General features: G+C 39.8%; 1 protein-coding gene across 9 annotated transcripts in view; it reads right to left on the bottom strand.

Annotated features, from left to right (window-relative positions):
• Window positions 1–20433, bottom strand: part of LOC126260868 (MAGUK p55 subfamily member 7) — a 266432-nt gene that overhangs the window by 134114 nt on the left and 111885 nt on the right. For all 9 annotated transcript variants that reach the window (XM_049958291.1, XM_049958294.1, XM_049958296.1 and 6 more), the window contains one exon: window positions 4004–4200. In XM_049958291.1, coding sequence (XP_049814248.1) covers window positions 4004–4200 — 197 coding nt within the window. The remainder of the gene's footprint in view (window positions 1–4003; window positions 4201–20433) is intronic.

The raw sequence follows: 20433 nt of genomic DNA, 5'->3' as shown, positions 1-20433 counted from the left end.
TGCCTAATTATATTCGAGCCCAGGATAAGTGCTAAGATTCTACTATGAACTCATGTCAAGTATAATGGATGGTAGTTTTGCGGACTTCCTTGTAGACAAATATAGTTTTATTTTTATTTACACGTCAAGTTCCTTAGGACCAAATTGAGGAGCAAATCTCCAAGGTCATGGAACGTGTCAGTACATGAAATTACAACATAAAAGTAATAACAGATAAAAGTAAAATGTTTATGAACCCAAAAGCCTTTGAACAAGATCCTGAACATGTGCTTTCCATAACAGTTTACTATCTATCTGAACACCTAGAAATTTGAACTGTTCAGTTTCACTAATCATATGCCCATTCTGTGAAATTAAAATGTCAGGTTTTTTGACTTGTGAGTTAGAAACTGTAAAAACTTAATCTTACTGTGATTTAGCGTTAGTTTATTTTCTACAACCCATGAACTTATGTCATGAACTGCACTATTTGAAACAGAGCAAATGCTGCACACAACATTCTTTACCACCAAGCTACTGTCATCAGCAAACAGAAATGTTTTAGAGTTACCCGTAATACTACAGGGCATATCATTTATATAAACAGGGAACAGGAGTGACCCCAACACTGATCCCTGGGGCATCCCCCACTTGACTGTACCCCACTCAGCCCCACATCACAGCCACTCTCAACACTGTGAATAACGACCTTTTGCTGTCTTACTAAAGCAAGAGGTGAACCAAGTGTGAGCTACTCCCCATATTCCATAATGGTCAAACTTCTGGAGCAATATTTTGTGATCAACACAATCAAACGCCTTGGTTAAATCAAAAAATATGCCTAGCGTTCAAAACAGAGGAAAGAGAATATAGCATTTTCAGGTGTTTAACGACTTATAAAGCTGAACTGTACCTTTCATAGCAAATCATGTGATATAAACTGATCAATTTTCCTTACATACACAGCCTTTTCAATAACTTCAGCAAACACTGATGGCATAGAAATAGGTCTCATATTGTCAACATCATCCCTTTCTCTCTCTTTTTTTATAAAGTGGCTTTACTACTGAGTACTTTAAACGTTCAGGAAACTGAGCATTCCTAAAGGAAAAATTACAAATATGGCTAAATAAAGGGCTAACATGTGCAGTACAGTACTTAAATATTCTGCTAGGCACTCCATCATATCCATGAGAATTCTTAGTCTTCAGTGATTTCATTACTGACTCAATCTCCCCCTTGTCAGTATCAAAGAGGAGTATGTCACACATCACTTGCAGAAAGGCATTTGCCAAGAGAGTTATATGATTCCCTGTAGAAACTAAATTTTTATTTAACTCACCAGCAATACTCAGAAAATGATTGTAAAATACTGTACATATATCAGATTTATAAGTAACAGAAATATTTTTACCACAAACTGACTTTATATTGTCGACCTTGTGCTGCTGACCAGATATTTCTTTCATGACTGACCATATGTTTTAATTTTATCCTGTGAATTAGCTATTCTATTTGCTTACTACATACTCTTTGTCTTTCTGATAACAGTCTTAAGTACCTTACAGTAAGGTTTGTAATGGGCTACTGTAGCTTGATTGTGACTACTTCTAACACTGTGATATAATTCCCACTTTTTTTTATTTTAACCTGTGCTTTTTCCAAGAACTGGGTACTGTTTTTTGTTCGAGGGACCTATGATAGATCATCGGTAAAAGAGAGGCAACTCAGCAGCAAATTCAGTACAGAATCTGGCAGGGATTCCATCGGGCCCTGGAGGTTTGTTCAGTTGTAATGATTTCAGTTGTTTCTAAACACCACTGACGCTACTGCTTATATCTACCATCTTTTAAGTGGTACGAGGATTAAACTGGAGCAATTATCCTGGTTTTTCCTTTCTAAAGGAACATTTAACAAAAGAGTTAAGCATTTCAGTTTTTGCTTTGCTACCCTAAATTTCAGTTTGTGTCTAATTTGCTACCTTTGGTGCCACTAACAACCTTTACAAATGAGCAGAATTTCTTTGTGTTTTGTGAAATATTATTTGACAGTATTCTGCTACAGTAGTCATTGTATGCATCATGCCTTGCTCTCTTGACAGTCAAACCCATTTCATTCAGCATCTCTCTGTCTATAGTTCTATGCTTTGTTTTACACCTATTATGCTGTAGTCTCTGTTTTATTAGAAGTTTCTTTCGAGTGACTGTACACCACAGAGAGTTCCTCCCATTATGGACTGTTCTGCTGGGTACATATCTATCCCATGCATGCTCAACTGTTCTTCTGAACCTGTGCCATAGTTCATCTACCTGCTCCTGTCTTGTGCTGAGATTTCATGTTCCTCGTTGAGATATGGCACTACAGATTTTTTCTCTAGTTTACTGAACATATATATCCTTCCGCTTGTTCTAGTTGTCCTTTGTACTTTGGTAATCATTGTTGCCACAACCGTGTAATGGTCACTGATACTAGTTTTGATGTGGATATCCTCAAAGAGGTCACATCTATTTGTTGCCATTAAATCAAACATATTTCCATCATGAGTGGGAGTTCCTAACTACTTGTTCTAGCTAGTTTTCAGAGAAGGTATTTAGTAATGTTTCACAGGATGTCATCATGTCCACCACTAACAAAACTTAATTTTTCAAATTAATTGTTAGATGATGAAAGTCTCCACGAATTATTACACAGTTATTGGGGAACATATGTACAAGCGAACTGAAGTTTCCTCTTAAGTTTTCAGTTACATCAGGAGATGAGGCTGGCACATCTTACATGCAGTTTCAATTTCTATCTGAGGTTCTCATCTACTGTGACAAATACACCACCTCCATTCCCCATTTGCCAATCCTTTCACTATACACTTAAATTTTCCCCAAAAATCTCACTGTTATCAATTTCTGGTTTCAACAAGCTTTCAGTACCTAGAATATGTTAGCTCCATTGCTTTTCATGAGTGCTTCAATTGCTGGCACTTTGTTGCAAATGCTTTTGCAGTTTACCATTAGGGTTTTAATACTTGATATATGGTACTACTGGAGACAGTGCACACGAGAAACAGTTTTTCTAGTCACAATTTTATGAAAAGGGAAGTTGCTCTACTCACCATAAGCAGAGATGCTGAGTCGCAGATAGGCACAACAAAATGACTGTCATAAATAAAGCTTTCAGCCAGTAAGGCCAGTAAATTAGAGGTAATATTGAGGTCTATCGACAATAATTTTTCCCTTGCCCCTTTTGTGAATGTAGAGGGAAAGGGGGGGGGGGGGGAAGGAGGAGGGTAAACTGGTACCAGAAATATCTTTTGCCAAATATTGTAACATGGCTTGCAGAGAATAGAGTGGGGGCAAAACCATCCTAAGCGTGGTAGAATGTAAAAATGGAGAAGGAAATGGTTTTGAGATTGCTTGGCAAACTGAAGTTTTCTCTTTAGACCATAAAAGATCTAAGCGATTTTGATTACATTTAGGTATGGAGCTTAAAATGAATCATGAAGATGATTTTGACAATCAGAGAGGGATTTCTATGACATATGGACAGTGCTTAGTTTTTGACTCAAGTGGCACATGTGATGGAAGATTAAAGCATCTGCCACACAATGTTTCCTGGTAGTGGGGAGTGTTAGGTTGAGTATGTATGGAATTAGACTGCACCTCCACTCATGACATACCTAGAATAGATTTTTGATAATTATTTAAGGTGACATTACCCTTGTTGTTGCAATCTAAAATACGAACATTCCATTATAACATCCAGCAGATTTACTAACCATGCAGCTATAAAGCTACATATTGTCTTCATGATAATTCCAATCATTTCACACTCAACAGATACAGATGCCTTTCGCATTACTAACCATGCAGCTATAAAGCTACATATTGTCTTCATGATAATTCCAATCATTTCACACTCACACACTCAACAGATACAGATGCCTTTAGCATCACTTAGAACACTTAAAATAAGTAGAACTTAAGATTTCAATATTCAAAGAAAATTTTTCTGCATGTTAAAGCAGACATACCAGTAAGCATCATCCTGGCTGACAATGTGAAGAATATCTCCTTTCTTGAAATCCAGTCCTGCTTCTTTGCATGGGATGTATGGATCCGTAGATGATGTATAATCAAAATGTGCACGGACTCTGACTTTACTCTCACGCAATCCACTTTTGCTATCTGCTGGAACAAGCTTGAAAGTAATTGTACCCTCAGATGCTTGCTGAAAGCACACAACAACAACAAAAAATAATTACTTTGCAAAGCACTGTAGTTTTCCATTAAAAATAAAAAGCTTCTACTGATATCTAAGGGTTTAGAAGATGACAAAACATAGACAGTAATATGTCTCTTTGAACAAGTACATTTCAGTTTCTTATAAAGAGTGGCAATTTTGTAATTGTCATTACTAAAAGTTCCTGTGTCTGGTTACTGAGTGTGATTAAGTAAAAAGAGTCTGAGCTTTGTATATGGTTAACATATCACTATAATTGTTATATGTAACTGTGCTGCAGCCATCAACCACATGGAAGGTTGAATGGATGGATTCAAAGTTTTGGGAACTGAGCAGTTTGGTCACCAGCACCCTTTCTCAAGATCATGGTACTGGCATATGAGTAGTGACTCTTGTTAAAATGAAAAGCAAAGACAATATCACTAAAATCACAGTAATAAAAAATTTCACATACAATTTCCAGCATACCGCTATTATACACCAATAGAATTAATAAATCAGTGGATGGCATTCATATGGCTAGTATCGTGAAACTAATAGGATGACCCAGCCACACCAAAACACATTAAAACTTTTTTTCCAATTACATTGGGCAGGAATCCTGACACCACACAAGATGTCAAAAGTTTACTTGCTATTATGTTGTAATCATTTAAAACTGGGAGTAAGACCCTTAGTAGACCAAAGGCGCCCCTCGTATCAGCATACAAAACACACAATATCGAAGCCTGATGCACGTTGAGTAGGGCACTGTAAAGATTGCCTTCTGATGGATCTTCGTGTTGCACGAGTTAAGTATGTGTCGCTGGCAGTGTACAATATGAAGGTCAGTGAGAGTCACTTTGTCCCTTCTTGGAGATCAAGAAAGAAACTGCACCATGGCTGAATAGTTGGTTTGACTGAGCACAGCTTCTTGCTGGACACTTCCAGCCATTACCTTTCCCATTCAGCAAACACTCTTTTTGTAGCCCACGACATGACAGCCTGTAGGGGGACAGTATGGTGAACTGTGGTATTTTCCTGGCAGGCTGCTTTTGCTGCTCTGTCAGCTTCCTCATTCCCTTGGCTCCCGTGTGTTCAGGGACCAGCAGGCAGCCATCTCTTTCTTCTACCTGCACAAGAAGTGGATAGTGTCCTGGACCATCTGATTTATTCTATCTGTTGAGAAGATTTACTGAATAGCCTGCACAGCACTGACAGAGCCCATGCAAGCAAGAAAGTTTCCTCCACCAATGCCGTCTTGCCCCCCCCCCCCCCCCCCCCCCCCCAAGAGCTCTGCAGAGTATGAGCACTGACTAGGTATGCAGATTACAATGATAAAATTTGAGAAGGTAACAGAACACCCAACACTGTCCCCTTGTTTTGAACCATTGGCAAAAGCCACCATGAGCTTGCAAACCACCAATAAAATGCAGTTAAAAATCCTTCTTAAAATCATAGGCAGAGTGGTAGTCTTGTACTATATTATGTTCAAGTTAACAGCAGGCCTTTTCATCCAGGAAGGGTATTTCCTCCATCCCTGTTTAAGAATTGATATGCCTGCTATAGCAGGTTGCTTGAGATAGTTCTTCACATGGACAGAAAAAAGCTTAGTTGCTGCATGGATTGTTCAGCCTCAATACTAATAACAGAATGTTTGGAGATGGACCTCACTTTGCATACATGCCACAGGAGTTCTCGCCAAATGGTAAGACACAGTTACCAGCTGCTGACCGGTGGGTTGATTTAATGATTACAGGGATAAAACTAAGGTGCCATTGATCCCTCCTACCTCCAACAGGCAAGTCAACAAATTACACACCAAAGAAGGGCCTAGTGTGTGAAATCCAAGAAAACCCCAAGCTCTACTGAAGGTCAACGAAGTCTAGAGAATAGAACAAGGAAGAGGAATTGGTTGGGTGGGGGGGGGGGGGAAGGGGGGGGGGGGGAGGGCAGGTGAGGTGCCCCATGAGGGAGCAGCCAGAGGCCACCAAAGACAGAAAGTGCAATGGAGGACAGACCCCCTGCCACTTACTAGACACCCCTAATCCAACAATACCAAAAAAAGACTAACAACACAGGCAAGACAAGAGAAGCACGTGAAAACAGAGGAAGAACACAAACAGAAAACGCAAGAAGGGAAAGAAGAGCAAAAGGGGGTAGGGCAAGGGCTGGGCCAGACCAGCAAGCCCGGACAGTCACTGCCCATTCAGAGCTGACGAGGCAACATAGCATCTTGCCAACCCCTCAATGGGCCGACAAGGCCGAGGCACCCTCGCGTTAGAGAGAGTGGTAACAACCCTCTTCATGAATAAACTGTAAAACCAGTTGAGCCATTAAGGCATTGTCGGCTGACACCAGGGGTAGTGAGGCAGGCGCATTACGAGTCTGCCACAGGATGGCTAGGTTAGAACAGTCTATGAGTCTGCCACAGGATGGCTAGGTTAGAACAGTCCAGCAAAATGTGGACCATCATCATACAGGCATCACAAAGACATTGGGGTGGATCCCTATGATGGAGGAGATGACAATGAGTTAGCCAAGTATGGCCGATGTGGAGCCAGCAAAGGATGATAAGAGTCCTTGCGAGAGGCCCATGTGGATGATCTCCACAAATTCGTTGTTTCCTTTACCTCATGCAGAGCTGGCAAAGGACGACGGAGTCTTTGTGAGAGGCCCACATGGAGGATCTCCACTAATTTGTGGTCTCCTTTATCGCTTGTGACTTGTTCAGTAAAGTCAAAGTATGCCATTTTGTATTCCAGATCCTTAGAATTTGATTGTGTAATAGTGATTGAAAGTCCGATTCCATAAAACCAAACTCAAGAGGTGGCTTGTCAGTAAGGAGTTTGGCCAGCCTGTGAGTGAGTTCATTCCCTCGGATCCCAATGTGATCCAGGCTCCAGAAAAACACCACCTAGCATCCACATTGTTTGAGGGCAGAAAGGGAATCCTGGATAGTTAGGACCAAGGAATGGCAAGGGAAACTCTGTTCAAAGCTTGTAAACAGCTCAGAGAGGCTACAGATTAGGAAGGAATTACTGGTGCACGAACAGGAATGCTCAAGAGCACAAGAGATGGCTACCAATTCCACAGTGAAAACTCTGCACCCATCTGGCAAGGAGCAGATTTAATTACACCCTGCATGAACATAAGCAAAGCCACTGTGACCAGTGACCATCAAGTCATCAGTATAGATTACTTCTTAACCCAACATCATACTGAGAATGGAGAAGAATTTGTGGTGGAGGGTCTCAGGATGAGCCAGCCTTTCGGACCTTGTGATAAGCCAAGACAGAGATGTGGACAAGGCATGCACCACGGAGTCGGCCTGGAGAAGAGATGGTAGATGGGAAAGCTGGAGTTAAGAAATAAGGAAATGGATGAGGATGGCAATCATAACTCAAGACTTGGGCCACTGTTGTGGGAGATGGATCTCACTATCTGGAAAGAGGATACAGTAGTTTGGGTGCTCCAGGGTGCAACAGATGCGTAATGCATTAATGATCAACTGTCATTAGTGCAGAACCCACAATGGTGGAATCCCTGCCTCTGCTAGGAGACTGAACATGGGGCTAGACCGAAAGGCACAAGCTGCCAGTCACACAACACAATGGTGCATCAGGTACAGCATCTGTAACATCAAAGCTGATGCCGTGCCATACGCACAACTCCCATAATCTAGATAGGACAAGACCAACTCTGTGTAGACTCATTATCAGAGTAGACTGGTTCACACCTCCAGTTAGTGTTGCGGAGGCTTCAAAGAGCACTGAAGTGCGACCAACATATCCGCTAGTTGATGACGATGGGGAGGTCTTGTCAACCATCCATCAAAGATGACTCTAAAAACTGATGAGGGACTGGCCATCAAGGTACAGATCCAGATGGGGATGGACTGCACAGCAATGACAAAAATATATAACCCAGATCTTGGCAGCAAAAAACTAGAATCCATTAGTGAGAGCCCAAGATTGCACTAGGTGTATTGCTCCCCGTAGCTTGTGTTCAGTATCACCCATTGCACAAGAATGAAAATAAATGCAAAAATTATCAGCATATAAAGAGGGGGACACCACAGGCCTCTCAGCCACCACCAGACCATTGACAGCCACTAAAATGAGAGGGCACTCAAACCACAACCCTACAACAAAACTAGGATAAAAATTTTATGTTCTGTTTTGTGTATCTATCGGCTGTACTGAGCTGAGGTAAGTACTGGCCAGCCCCTCTATCTCTTTGTTAGTATAAAGTGTATGTTGGTGCAGTTCAAATTACGGTGCCATGCACTTCCTAGAGTAAACACCATCCTATACTCATTTACACTCTCAGCTTCGAGGTGACAAGAAATTTGTGCTACCAAGGAGAGGCTACAAAAATCAGGACAGTAATATTACAACTGGTGCCCTACCATGTGAGGACCTGTCCTAAACTCCATCCAAACAGACCTTGGTAGGCCTAATGGTACCAACTGGCCACCGTGTCATCCTCAGCCGCCGGCCGGTGTGACCAAATGGTTCTAGGCACTTCAGTCTGGAACCGCACGACTTCTACAGTCGCAGGTTCGATTCCTGCCTTGGGCATGGATGTCCTTAGGTTAGTTAGGTTTAAGTAGTTCTATGACCTCAGATGTTAAGTCCCATTGTCCTCAGAGCCATTTGAACCATTTTTTCATCCTCAGCCCACAGGCATCACTGGATGTGGATATGGAGGGGCATGAAGTCAGCACACCTCTCTTTCAGTCATATGTCAGTTTACGAGACTGGAGCCGCTACATCTCAATCAAGTAGCTACTCAGTTTGCCTCACAAGGGCTGAGTGCACCCCACTTGGCATCAGCGCTCGGCAGATGGAATGGTCACCCATCCAAGTGCTAGCCCAGCCAGACAGCATTTGAATTCGCTGATCTGACGGGAACTGGTGTTACCACTGTGGCAAGGCTGTTGGCGAGGAACTGTCCTACCCTGGCAAAATTAGACTCGTGTGTGTGTGTGTGTGTGTGTGTGTGTGTGTGTGTGTGTGTGTGTGTGTGTGAAGATTGTTGTACCGTGGAACAATTAAAAAGAACTCAAGTGGTTAAGGACAGTGAACCATTTATTTACAGTGGCGAAGTGACTTTTGAACTGTGAATTACATTTTTGAATGGACCAATGGAAATTAAAACTATGTTCAGACTCCAAATGGGAGAATACAAGGAAATTTTTGGAACAGTGCAAATTATATTGAATGAAATATGATAAGAAGCAGATGCCACTGTGGAGAGGACTTCGAATAATGGGAGGACAAAACTGCCTGATGTTATCAACAACATTATCTTGGCAACAACCAATCAGCGCAGAGCCCAGCAGTAAACAAACCAGCCTGGTATGGAACTACAGATGAGTTGGCATGGGATTTGTGTGCAAACGACAACTACAAGCAGCAGCAGCAACAAATTTTGATGGCAGCAATGACTGGTGCTGGAAAATTTTGAAGGTAAAATGCCAAAATGAATGACAAGCAAAGGACAGTGTGCTTGGCAGTGAGGGACAAGTTGTAAACAGTAGGAGTGAGCCTGATGGCACTGTGTTTGAAGATAGGGAGGAGGAAATAAAAATTTGTAAATGAGTTAAAGTAGCTGGTGAAAGTAAACTTGCAGATGAGAGTGGGGTAAAATTACAGGTATCTTCCTTTTTTGATGAGGCTATTGGTTGCCAAATTATGGACAAATTGTCAAGGGCTTCACCCACTGCTCACCGTAATGTGAATGAGGAAGTTGACTGTTTAGAGCGAATGAAACAAATTAATGTTAAACAGGAGTTGCATGAAGAGACTAGCAATGTACAGGAAGTGTCAGTACATAAGAATTTCTTGTCAGTAGTGATGGAGTTTACAGATGAATTGAATTCAAAAGGCCACAAAAGCAGCAGTGACATTACTGGTTTAAGACTAGATATGAACAAAAGCAGTGATAACATTATAAAAGATTGGTAGTTTAAAACTAGAAGAAAAAAATGACGTTCCTACGTTAAAGTCAGATTTGGACAAACAGAATCAGTGAAAAATGGGTTTGAAAACAAATTAGAAAAGGCAGCTAAAGCTATGGCTATAAAAATAAAGACTGCTAGAACTGTGAAGCTTTAAGAGATAGAATTGTACAATATTGTGAAAAGAGGATGGAGGCTGTTTCTGGTTCCTGCCAGCAATCAGACAGCTTGGTTGGTTAGTTTGGGGGAAAGGGGACCAAACAGTGAGGTCATAGGTTCCATTGGATGAGGGAAGGACAGGGAAGGAAGTCAGCTATGACCTTTCACAGGAACATTTGCCTGAGCAATTTAGGAAAATCACAGAAAACCTAAATCAGGATAGCTCGATATGGGTTTAAACCATTGTGCTCCAGAATGCGAGTCCAGTCTGTTAACCACTGCGCCACCTCGCTCAGTAAATCAGGCAGCCTTCAAGAAGTTTTGTTCTGAAAATAAGAACAAATTGGAAGCTCAAACTGAAAAAACAAACAGATCTGGGTAACGAAATATGGACAGTAGGAAGGAAAGTAAAAAGAAGTGTCTGATTACTACTGAAAACAGGGGAAGTAAATGAAAGCACAGATTTCAAGTTTGTTGAAACCAAAAAGAAACTCAGTAAAGTTCAAAATGTCAAACGTAGTGTCTGTACTGTGTCTAATGGAGTTTCTTTTGATAGGTGTTAAAAGTTTAATCATTTTGGATCCTATCATAATGTACAATCTCTTGAATTTATCAGAGAATTTAATGATATGATTGAGAGGTAGAGTGATAAGAAGAAAATGTCTCTTGTGTGGGGTTTTGTAAAGGCAGATTTTTATGGTTGGACAGCTGAAGCTGCAGAACAATGTAATTTTTGGGAAGAGTTTAAAAAACTATTTCTGGAGGAGTACTGGTCTAAAGATGAGCAGCAAATGATTGTGAATGAATTTTTGGGTGGTGGTATGTATGGTCCAAGGAGAGGTACTACAAAAGTTTTCATCAGAATTGTATTAACAAATGTAAGTACTCAGACAAGGAGCTAGGCAGTGAATCTATGATCATAGGACTGGAGAACAAACTTCCACAGAGTTAGGGAATTGATTCTGCCTGCTGCTAAGAGCAATATTAATGATTTTTTGGACTATGTGCGAAAAGTAGAAAAAGTCAGACCTGTAATAGAAGACAATGTGAGAAATTCTAAAGATAGGAACAAACGAAAGAGTGATTGGCAGGTGAAAAGAGTCAGTAGAGCAGATTATGGAAAGAACTGTGGAGGTCCAAGAAATAATTGGGTGTAAAAAGGCACAAATGAAAATAGAAATGACAGGAGAAATTCCAGTGATAGGAGTATGGAGAATGGCGTTTATAGAGCCAACTTGGAAAACTGAAATTTGCTCCATTTGGAGCTGCACTTACGAAGGACATAGAAAAGATCAATTTGTAAATAAATGTGTAGCAAGGCTCAGCTATACCGAAGTGCATAGAGAGATTGAAATAAGCAGAGAGCTTAAATCATGGTGTTATGCAAAGGTATTTCCAGTAGTGAGAAACCTAAAATGTCGAAAGAAGTAGGCCTAATGACAGAGTAAACTAAAGAGGCAGAAAATTTTTCAACTCTTCAGCATACAAAATACTATCAAAATGGTTTTCTGAATGCTATGAGAAAGTGTAAGCAAACTAATGAGCTTAAGTGTCTAGCTACAAGGTTAAGTAGAGAAGATAGGAAACAGATGATCAGCCAAGAATTTGACGACAGTGACAGCGACACTAAAGGTAGTTCAAATGATGCTAGAGATAGCAAAAGAATAAGTAGTGTTGAAGAAGATGAGGAGGATGAAGTATTTGAATTTGTTCATGATGATGAAGCAAATAAGTTGAGTAAAGAAATAGTAAATGTTGTTAACGAGAAAAGTCATAATGAGGAGAAATTAGAAAATGAACAAGAAATAGCTATGTGTGCTATAGGTTTGGTAATCAGTATGACTACCTAGAGATAGGATTAATGAGAATTTGTTACATGAAGAAGATACAAAGGTAAGTGACAGAGAGATACGGCAACCAGCAATTTTGGCTAATGTTCAAGGTTTTTCTGTTAAATGTTTACTGGACAGTGGGAGTGAATTGAATGGGGATTCCTAGATGTAAGAGATATGGCAACCGCAATTTTGGTTAATAATCAAGGTTTTTCTGTTAAATATTTACTGTACACTGGGAGTGAATTAAATGGGGATTCCCAGATGTTTTTGAATCACTTAAAGACAAAGAAGGGGTAGCAATGATTCATGTTTCAGGAATTCAAATTATAGTTGCTAACAGAAAGTTGTACAGAAGTTTTGAACATTTTTGTTAGGTGACTGTTAACAACGGTCAAGTAATTCATGAAACACATATCTGACCATCAGTTGCTTAGTGAAAACTTTAAAGCATCCTTTGGTTTCAGTCACAGACCATCATTACCAGATATAAGGTTCAAGTAAATAAATCTCTCATGTCATTCTTTGACACTGGTTACATCTCAATAGATTCCAGTAAATTAAGTTCTTTAAAGGACATTTATGGGTGCATTCAACAGTGACATCAGTTAACAGGACAGTATACATAGTGTACAGAGTGTATATAATGTCCTGTGAACTGATATCACTACTGGATGCACCCGTAAATGTCCTGTGAAGAACTTACTATGGTGGGATTTATTAAGAATAATAACGCCTGAGATATATTGACTGTCAAATGTTTTTACTTGAATCTTATAACCGATGATGGTGGTCTAAGACTGAAACCAGGTTTTCAATAAAACAGCTGATGGTCAAATACGCATTTCATGAATGTACAAAAGCATTAAGCAAGTTTAACTGAATTTTCCATCGGTGTTTGGCAGAACATGATAATCATGTTAAAAAAGAAAATACTACATAACGTTCTGCAAAAACTTTGCTAAAGCGTTTCCATTCTTAATATTATTAAGCAAGGTGTACTACTAACTGTTGAACTGGAAGGACAGCAATTAGATTGCAAATTTTTAGTGATACCTGACCAGTGCATACACGTGATTTTAGGTACAGTGTTTTTGGGTAAATAGGATGTCAATATTGATTTTGCTGTGGAAAAATTTAGCTTTGAGTGTAATAAAAATTCATATGAAATGACTTTTCTAGAAAAAAAAACTGGTTACAGAGAAATATGAGAAGTCACATTTTCCACTGAGATACTTAATTACTGTAAGGGACAGCATGGTAAGGGTGGGGAAGGTATGAATGCTGTCTCTGGGAGTGGGCATGAATGAGCCAGGAACATGATGGTGAGCTGCTAGGTGCAGCATTGTGAAGAATTCATTTGCTGTACTGAAGGGGGGAGGGGACAGTGACAAGGGAATAGTACAGAAGGTGAAAAGACTATGCAGGTACACTGGTGGGGTAAAAGACTTGTGTATGGCTGCAACAGCATCCGGGAAGGGGACATGCAGGTGGATACATGGATTATTGGAAGCTGAGGACACGAGGGTTAAGAGAATAATGGATATGTTGTAAAGAGAGTTCCCAAAAGCACAATTCAGAGAAGCTGGTGTGGGTGTAAAGAACACAGACGACACAGGCTGTGAAACAATTGCTGAAGTCATGCAAATCATGCTGGTTGCAACTGGGTGGTTCAGCTATCTCCTGGTCACAGTTTGGTGATGGCCATTCACGCAAATAGAGAGGTTGTTGGCCTTGCCCACGTAGAATGGCACACAGTGATTGCATCCAAGTTGGTAGACCACATGGCCACTTTCACAAACGGTCCAGCCTTTGATGGGATAAGATACGCCTGGAGAAGACTGCAGTAGGTGCTACTGGGAGGATGTATAAGACACATCTTGCATCTAGGTTTATTGCAAGAATATGAGCAATGGATCAAGGTGCTGGAAGGAGGGGTGGAATAGGGGTAGAGAAGGACACTGCGTAGGTTGGGTGGGTAGCGGAATACCACAATAGGACGGATAGAGAGGATAATGAGGATAATCTGGGTTCTTCCAACCCACATTTGCTTTTCTGAACAACACAGCTAGGAACTCTCCTTGCAACATATCCTCCATTTCCATAACTCTTCTGGCCTCAACCTTCATTTGTTCCTGTTTTCCATGTACCTATCCTGTTCTTTCTTGCCTTTCTATTTCTACACATGCCTTCTGTCTCACCAATGCACCTACGAAACCCCTTCCCTTTCCATTCTCCCCCCTTTATGACTCCCCCCACCCAAACACCAGAATGGTCTCACAATGTTGCACCTAGCAGGCCATTATTCTATCATCCATCACGTCCCTGTGAGCTTCCCACTAACATCCTTCCCTACCCTTACCCTGTTGTTCCTACCCTTCCCTACTCCCAAGCCTCTTCTGTACCCCAGTACGCTTCACGCTGAGACCACAGCTCACTTCTGATGCAGCTGCAGTTAGGCCTTAGCAACCAGAGACGACAATACCGTGCATGTGAGTTACATATGTGTGAATGTGTTTTTGATTTGTCTACATCTGATGAAGGACTTAGACCAATAGCTAAATAGTATCTATCATGAAGGACTTAGACCAATAGCTAAATAGTATCTATCATGAAGGACTTAGACCAATAGCTAAATAATATTTATCACTACTTTTTCAATGTGCCTGTCTGTAGCTCAATGCCTCCTCTATGTTGGGAGTAACAATCTATACTTTCAATATTGCTGTTTTTTCCATCCTGGATTTTCCATTGTTTGAAACACAGTAAAAGGAACATTTCTGAAATGCTTAAAATAAGAGTTTAATTGTGAACCTATGTAAAGATGACCATGAATTACAGGGCAATTACTATTACATCTACTTGAATCAAATCTAATTTCAGTAGTCAATTTTCCATCTTGTGTGAAGCTAAATAGTTGGACACTGATTCATAACATTTTTATATACAGTTCTCAGGTTCAAACAATTCATGTGTATCCAACTGCTAATGGACTATGTGATCATGATGCACAATAAATGGAAATAAACAGTATGGCACCTTATGAGCCAGAGGCAGGTTCAAACAAAGCAGTGAAGCTTATTAAAGAGAACAGGATACAAAGATTCAACAGTATGTTAAAAGTGGTAGTATGTGACAAGGCATATTTAGAAAGAGATGCTAATGTCAAATTCAATTTACTCCATAGTACATTTGTATCAATATTTGAATGTTGCTTTCCTAAAAATTATCCAGAAGATCCATTAAAAAACCAGGTAAGCTGTGAATAACTAAGGGAATTAAAATCTCATGTAAGAGGAAGAGGGAAAATTTTGTACAGGCCAGAGCAAGTCAAGGTCCAGCATTAATTATATACTACAAAAAATACTGTAGTATTTTAAGAAAGGTCATTAAAATTTCAAGAGTATGCATATCCTGACAGAAATAAACAATGCAGGTAATAAGATTAAAACAATATAATACACTGTCAAATGGAAAGACAGAACAGCCAGACAGTGTACATCTTCCATAACAATAACTAAATGATGATGTTGTGGCTGATAATTCACAAGCTGCAATTACTTTTAATAACAACTTTCTAAATATAACAGCAAATATATGATTAAATGGTTCAGTTGAAGGAGAAAGACAAGATTAAAAATGTCATTCCACAAAACTTTAAGCAACTAGAAGTAGCATCAACATCCTTCACTGAAATTAATGCAACTACAAAAATTCTAAAAAATAAAAGCTCTTGTGGGGTTGATAGCATTTCAAACAGAATTCTGAAAACTTGTTTCAACTTAATAAGTAATGTCCTTATTGATACATGCAATGTATCACTGGCACAGGGAAGTTTTCCAGACAGACTAAAGTATGCAATTATTAAACCACTTCATCAGAAAGGAGACAAGACACACTTGAACAAATATCGTCCAATTTCCTAACGGACATTTTTTTCCAAAAAATTCAAAAAAGTCATGTACTCAAGAGTAGTTGTGCACTTAAGTGGAAACAGTTTACTTAGTACATTACAGATTGGATACCAGAAAGGTTGCTCAACTGAAAATGATATTTAGACATTCACTCATCAAATAGTAGAAGCCTTAAATAATAATATATTTCCTGTTGTTATTTTTTGTGATATCTCTCCAAGGTCTCTAATTGTGTAGATTATGTTACTCTCAGTAGACCTTAAGTCTATTGAAACTGATGGCTTTACACACAACTGGTTTCAATCATACTTGGCAAACAGAATGCAAAATGTTGTGCTGAATAATTCAGATAATGTCAGAAGGGTAGAAAATTTTAGTGACTGGGGAAAAATCACACAGGAAGTGTCACGGGATTCATTTTTGGATTCATTCCTATTCCTTCTCTATGTGAATGACCTTGCACTTAACATTGAACAAGCAAAATTGGTACTTTTTGCTGACAATACTAGTGCTATAATAGACCCTATTACAGAGAAAGCAACAGAGGAGTTAGTAAATGATATTTTCCACAGAATTATTAAGTAGTTCTCTGAAAATTAACTCTCCTTAAACTTTGGGAAAAAAAAAGAAAAAGAAATAAAGAAAACACTACATTCAGTTCTGTACAACAAATAGAGTAACAGCAACATGTAGCACTGAGCAGGAGTCAGAAGTATAGTAGAACGCTCCAAATTCTTGGGTGTACATAATGATGAAAACTTGAACCGGAAGAAGCTGTATTACTGAGTTTCTCAAGGAGTTAAGTTCAGCTACTTTTGCTCTTCATTCAATTGCTAAACTTGGAAACAAATTTATCAATCTCTTCACACATTTTGGATATTTCCACTCAATAATGCTGTATGGAATAATTTTCTGGGATAGCTCATCACTTAGAAAGAATGTACTGATTGCACAAAAGTGAGCAGTAAGAATAATATGTGGTGTTACTCCATGGACGTCATGTAGGCATCTCTTCAATGAGCTAGACATTTTAACTATGCCGTCACAATACATATTATCAGTAATGAAATTTATCATAAATAATCCATCACAACTTGTGATGAACAGTGGTGCATATACCCACAACACTAGAGGGAAAAATGAGCTTTATTACCCATTGTTACAGTTGTTAGTGGCTGAGAGAGGAGTTCAATATGCAGTAGTAAAAGTTTTGATCATTTGCCCGATAACATAAAATGTCTGACAGATAGTAAAGCAAGTTTTAAATCTAATTTAAAATTACAATTCCTTCTATTCCATTACCGAATTTATACTTAAAAACTGGTAGGCAGTAACACAAAAAAACCTAGCTTCTAAGTGTAGTTAATGAGTAGAAATAAAATAACAATGTGTTCATTAATGTTAACACTAATCATGTAACACATCCTGTAAACTGACTTGTTCTACATCATTTCAATACAATAATCACCCAAATGATCTATGGAACAAATAACTAACTAATTAACTAAGGTAGTAGGAACTGTCATACAGGCCAGAATACTAAACTTTATTTAAATAACAATATATTTTGCAGCTTGGTGGCTGTGCCATTAAGTGCTCAAACCTAGACAGTTCTCACGACATTCAGCCCCGGCAACATTTTGTTTACACGAAAATATTAAGCTACACCACAGATGGGATGTACATCAAATCCAAGTAAGACAGAGCAATAGTCATGGCACTGAAGGAGTAGGGTTCAAACCCCATTCATATTTAGGTTTTTCATTATGTCCCTACCTGATCGTGGTGTATAGGAATGGTTCCATTGAAAATGACACCACCAAGTGTCTTTCCCACCCTTCCCCTATCTAAGCTTGTGCTCCATGTCTATTAAACACATCATTGACAGGGCACTAAATCTTATCAGTATCATTATCAGTAATTTATTTGTTCAAGGAATATTTTACAATGATATAGGATCTGTATGTATAATACAAGGAAAACATTAGTCATATGTACAGACATACAAATATAAATGTATTTAATGAGAGGACAGGAAAGATCAGCCATGGCCTCCTTGAAGGAATCATCTTGGCATTTGCCTGAAGTGATTTAGGAAAAACACAGAACACCTAAATCTAGATGCCCAGACAGGGCATCTGCTGCCATCTCCATGAATCTAAGGCCCAAGTCTTAACAAATGGACTATCTCCGCAGGTCACACCTAACATGCAGTTCTATTACTTTCGCTTATAACCAAAACAAGTTAGTTTATGGAAATAAAAAAATAAATAAATAACTGTACATTGTTCATTTAACTTAATAATGTAAAAAATAATTACGCACTGTGTATATAGCCTTGCCACAGAATGCAAAGTTCATTTGCCACTGATTTTATAACCATGACAATTCTAATGCCTCCCTTGTCCATTAAAATGGCTGAGCACACCAGTTCTAGGATCATAGCAAGGCAATGAGATACCAACTCCTCTAAGACTATGAAAGTAAACAATCAGGAACAAAGCATTGTCTGTCACTGATACTGAGACGGAGCCAGCAGACTTTCGCACTCCTGCTCAAGCAAGCACAGGTCAGCTGCAGACTGTCACTTGTGTTAGCACAAATTACAGTCTGATATCTCTCAGGAGACTGGCTAAATTTGTGAAGAAAGCTAATATTAGCTTTGAGGTATTGGTAAAGCTGACGATTCACGATGACATTCAGAAGATTGAAAGGCATCCTCTGATCAGATATGAGTGGAGGGGCAAAACTAAGAGGCTTAATTCATCCAGTGAAGAGCTTGATGTAAACCGACGACTTGCAGTAAAACATGGAGACTTCCTCAGACAGTTCAAGTATTCACAGCACACTGGAAGTAACCATTTGTGAAAGCTTTCGTTACAGTTAGGCAAAACTCCAAGATCACAAAATGAATTCAAGCCATCTCGGAAACTACTTATTACAAGATATCAAAAGAACAAATTACAAAGAATGAAAATATTAAAATACTAGTTGTTAACTGCCATAGCATTCACAGCAAATCACTTCAGGCAAATGCCAGGCTGATTCGTTCCGGAGGCCATGACTGACCTTTCCTGCCCTCTTCTCATTAAACACATGTTTATATTTGTATGTCTGCAGATATGACTTACGTTTTCCCTGCATAACCCACCTCTTTGCAAGAAATCACTCATCTTCATGTAATACAAGGAAAGAGTTTGCTGAAACCAGAAGCAGAAGGCAGAAAAAGTTGCATCTAGACAAGAAATGCTTATTGAGTAGAGAGGTTGATCTCCCTAAGAGGTAAAGGCTAGGGGTTGATGGGGGAGAGGGACCCATAGCCCCTCTTTATTTCCAAATTTCACAGCTAAGTTTCAGAGAGTAAGTACAAAGTAGCATGGAAACTACAGTGTGTCTCAAATGATAAGGAATTCTAAAATTTACAAGCTATGTTTAACGCAGGACACTCTTGAGGGAAGCCCCCCCCCCCCCCCCCACTCACACACACACACACACATGGGTAGGACTTCAGCCCGACCTGTGGTATGCTAGTATGGCACTCCTAGAAATTCAAATGCCCTGCAACAAGTACAGTCTACCAGTCTCATCACAAGTTGACTACCAGCAATAAACATCGGACACTTCACATCCACTGTCAGTAGACATAAGCATATTTATCAGTAGACGTACGGAAAGATCCGCACAATACAGCGATGGGAGCATCACTCCAAGTGGCACCAAAACTATGGAACTATTTTCCTTCACTGGTCACAAGCCACCTGGAAACCAACCATGTAATCTTCTGCGGTGTAGGCGTAACCCAACTGCCCAACGCATAGCCAACAGTGTGTGCTTTTGCCTACCTCCAGTTCTGGATTGGATTGTTTGGGGGAAGAGACCAAACCGCGAGGTCATCGGTCTCATCGGATTAGGAAAGGACGGGGAAGGAAGTTGGCCGTGCCCTTTCAAAGGAACCATCCAGTTCTGGATGCCAGCTGTCTCCAAGAGCAGATAAGCAGGCAGCACTGCCAAACACAGCCTTGAAGGACTCTGCCTGCAGGTCCAGTGTCACCTTGTGATCGCCCTGAGTGGTCGCTGCTTAACAACCTCAGCCTCATGGGTCCAGCTCTGTACACTCTACTAGTTGCTACATCATTACTGTGCAGGCTGCCACTGACCACTGTCTCATGGGACTCAGCATTTACAAATGCTATGACAAGTTTCCTATTTCAGTGATCACACACTTCCTATTGGTGGATACAGTGTTAACCTTATTTCTGATTGTCAAGTAGTGACTCCTCTTTTCTTGTCATCAAGCAATGACTTCTGTTTTCTTGTTGTTCATGTTCCCTGTTCAGTGACGTAATAAAGCACTGTTCATCACTACTGTTGG

The sequence above is a fragment of the Schistocerca nitens genome, chromosome 5, assembly GCF_023898315.1.
Source record: "Schistocerca nitens isolate TAMUIC-IGC-003100 chromosome 5, iqSchNite1.1, whole genome shotgun sequence".
NCBI classification, from domain to species: Eukaryota; Metazoa; Arthropoda; class Insecta; order Orthoptera; family Acrididae; genus Schistocerca; species Schistocerca nitens.
This window is presented reverse-complemented; position numbering and strand designations above follow the sequence as displayed.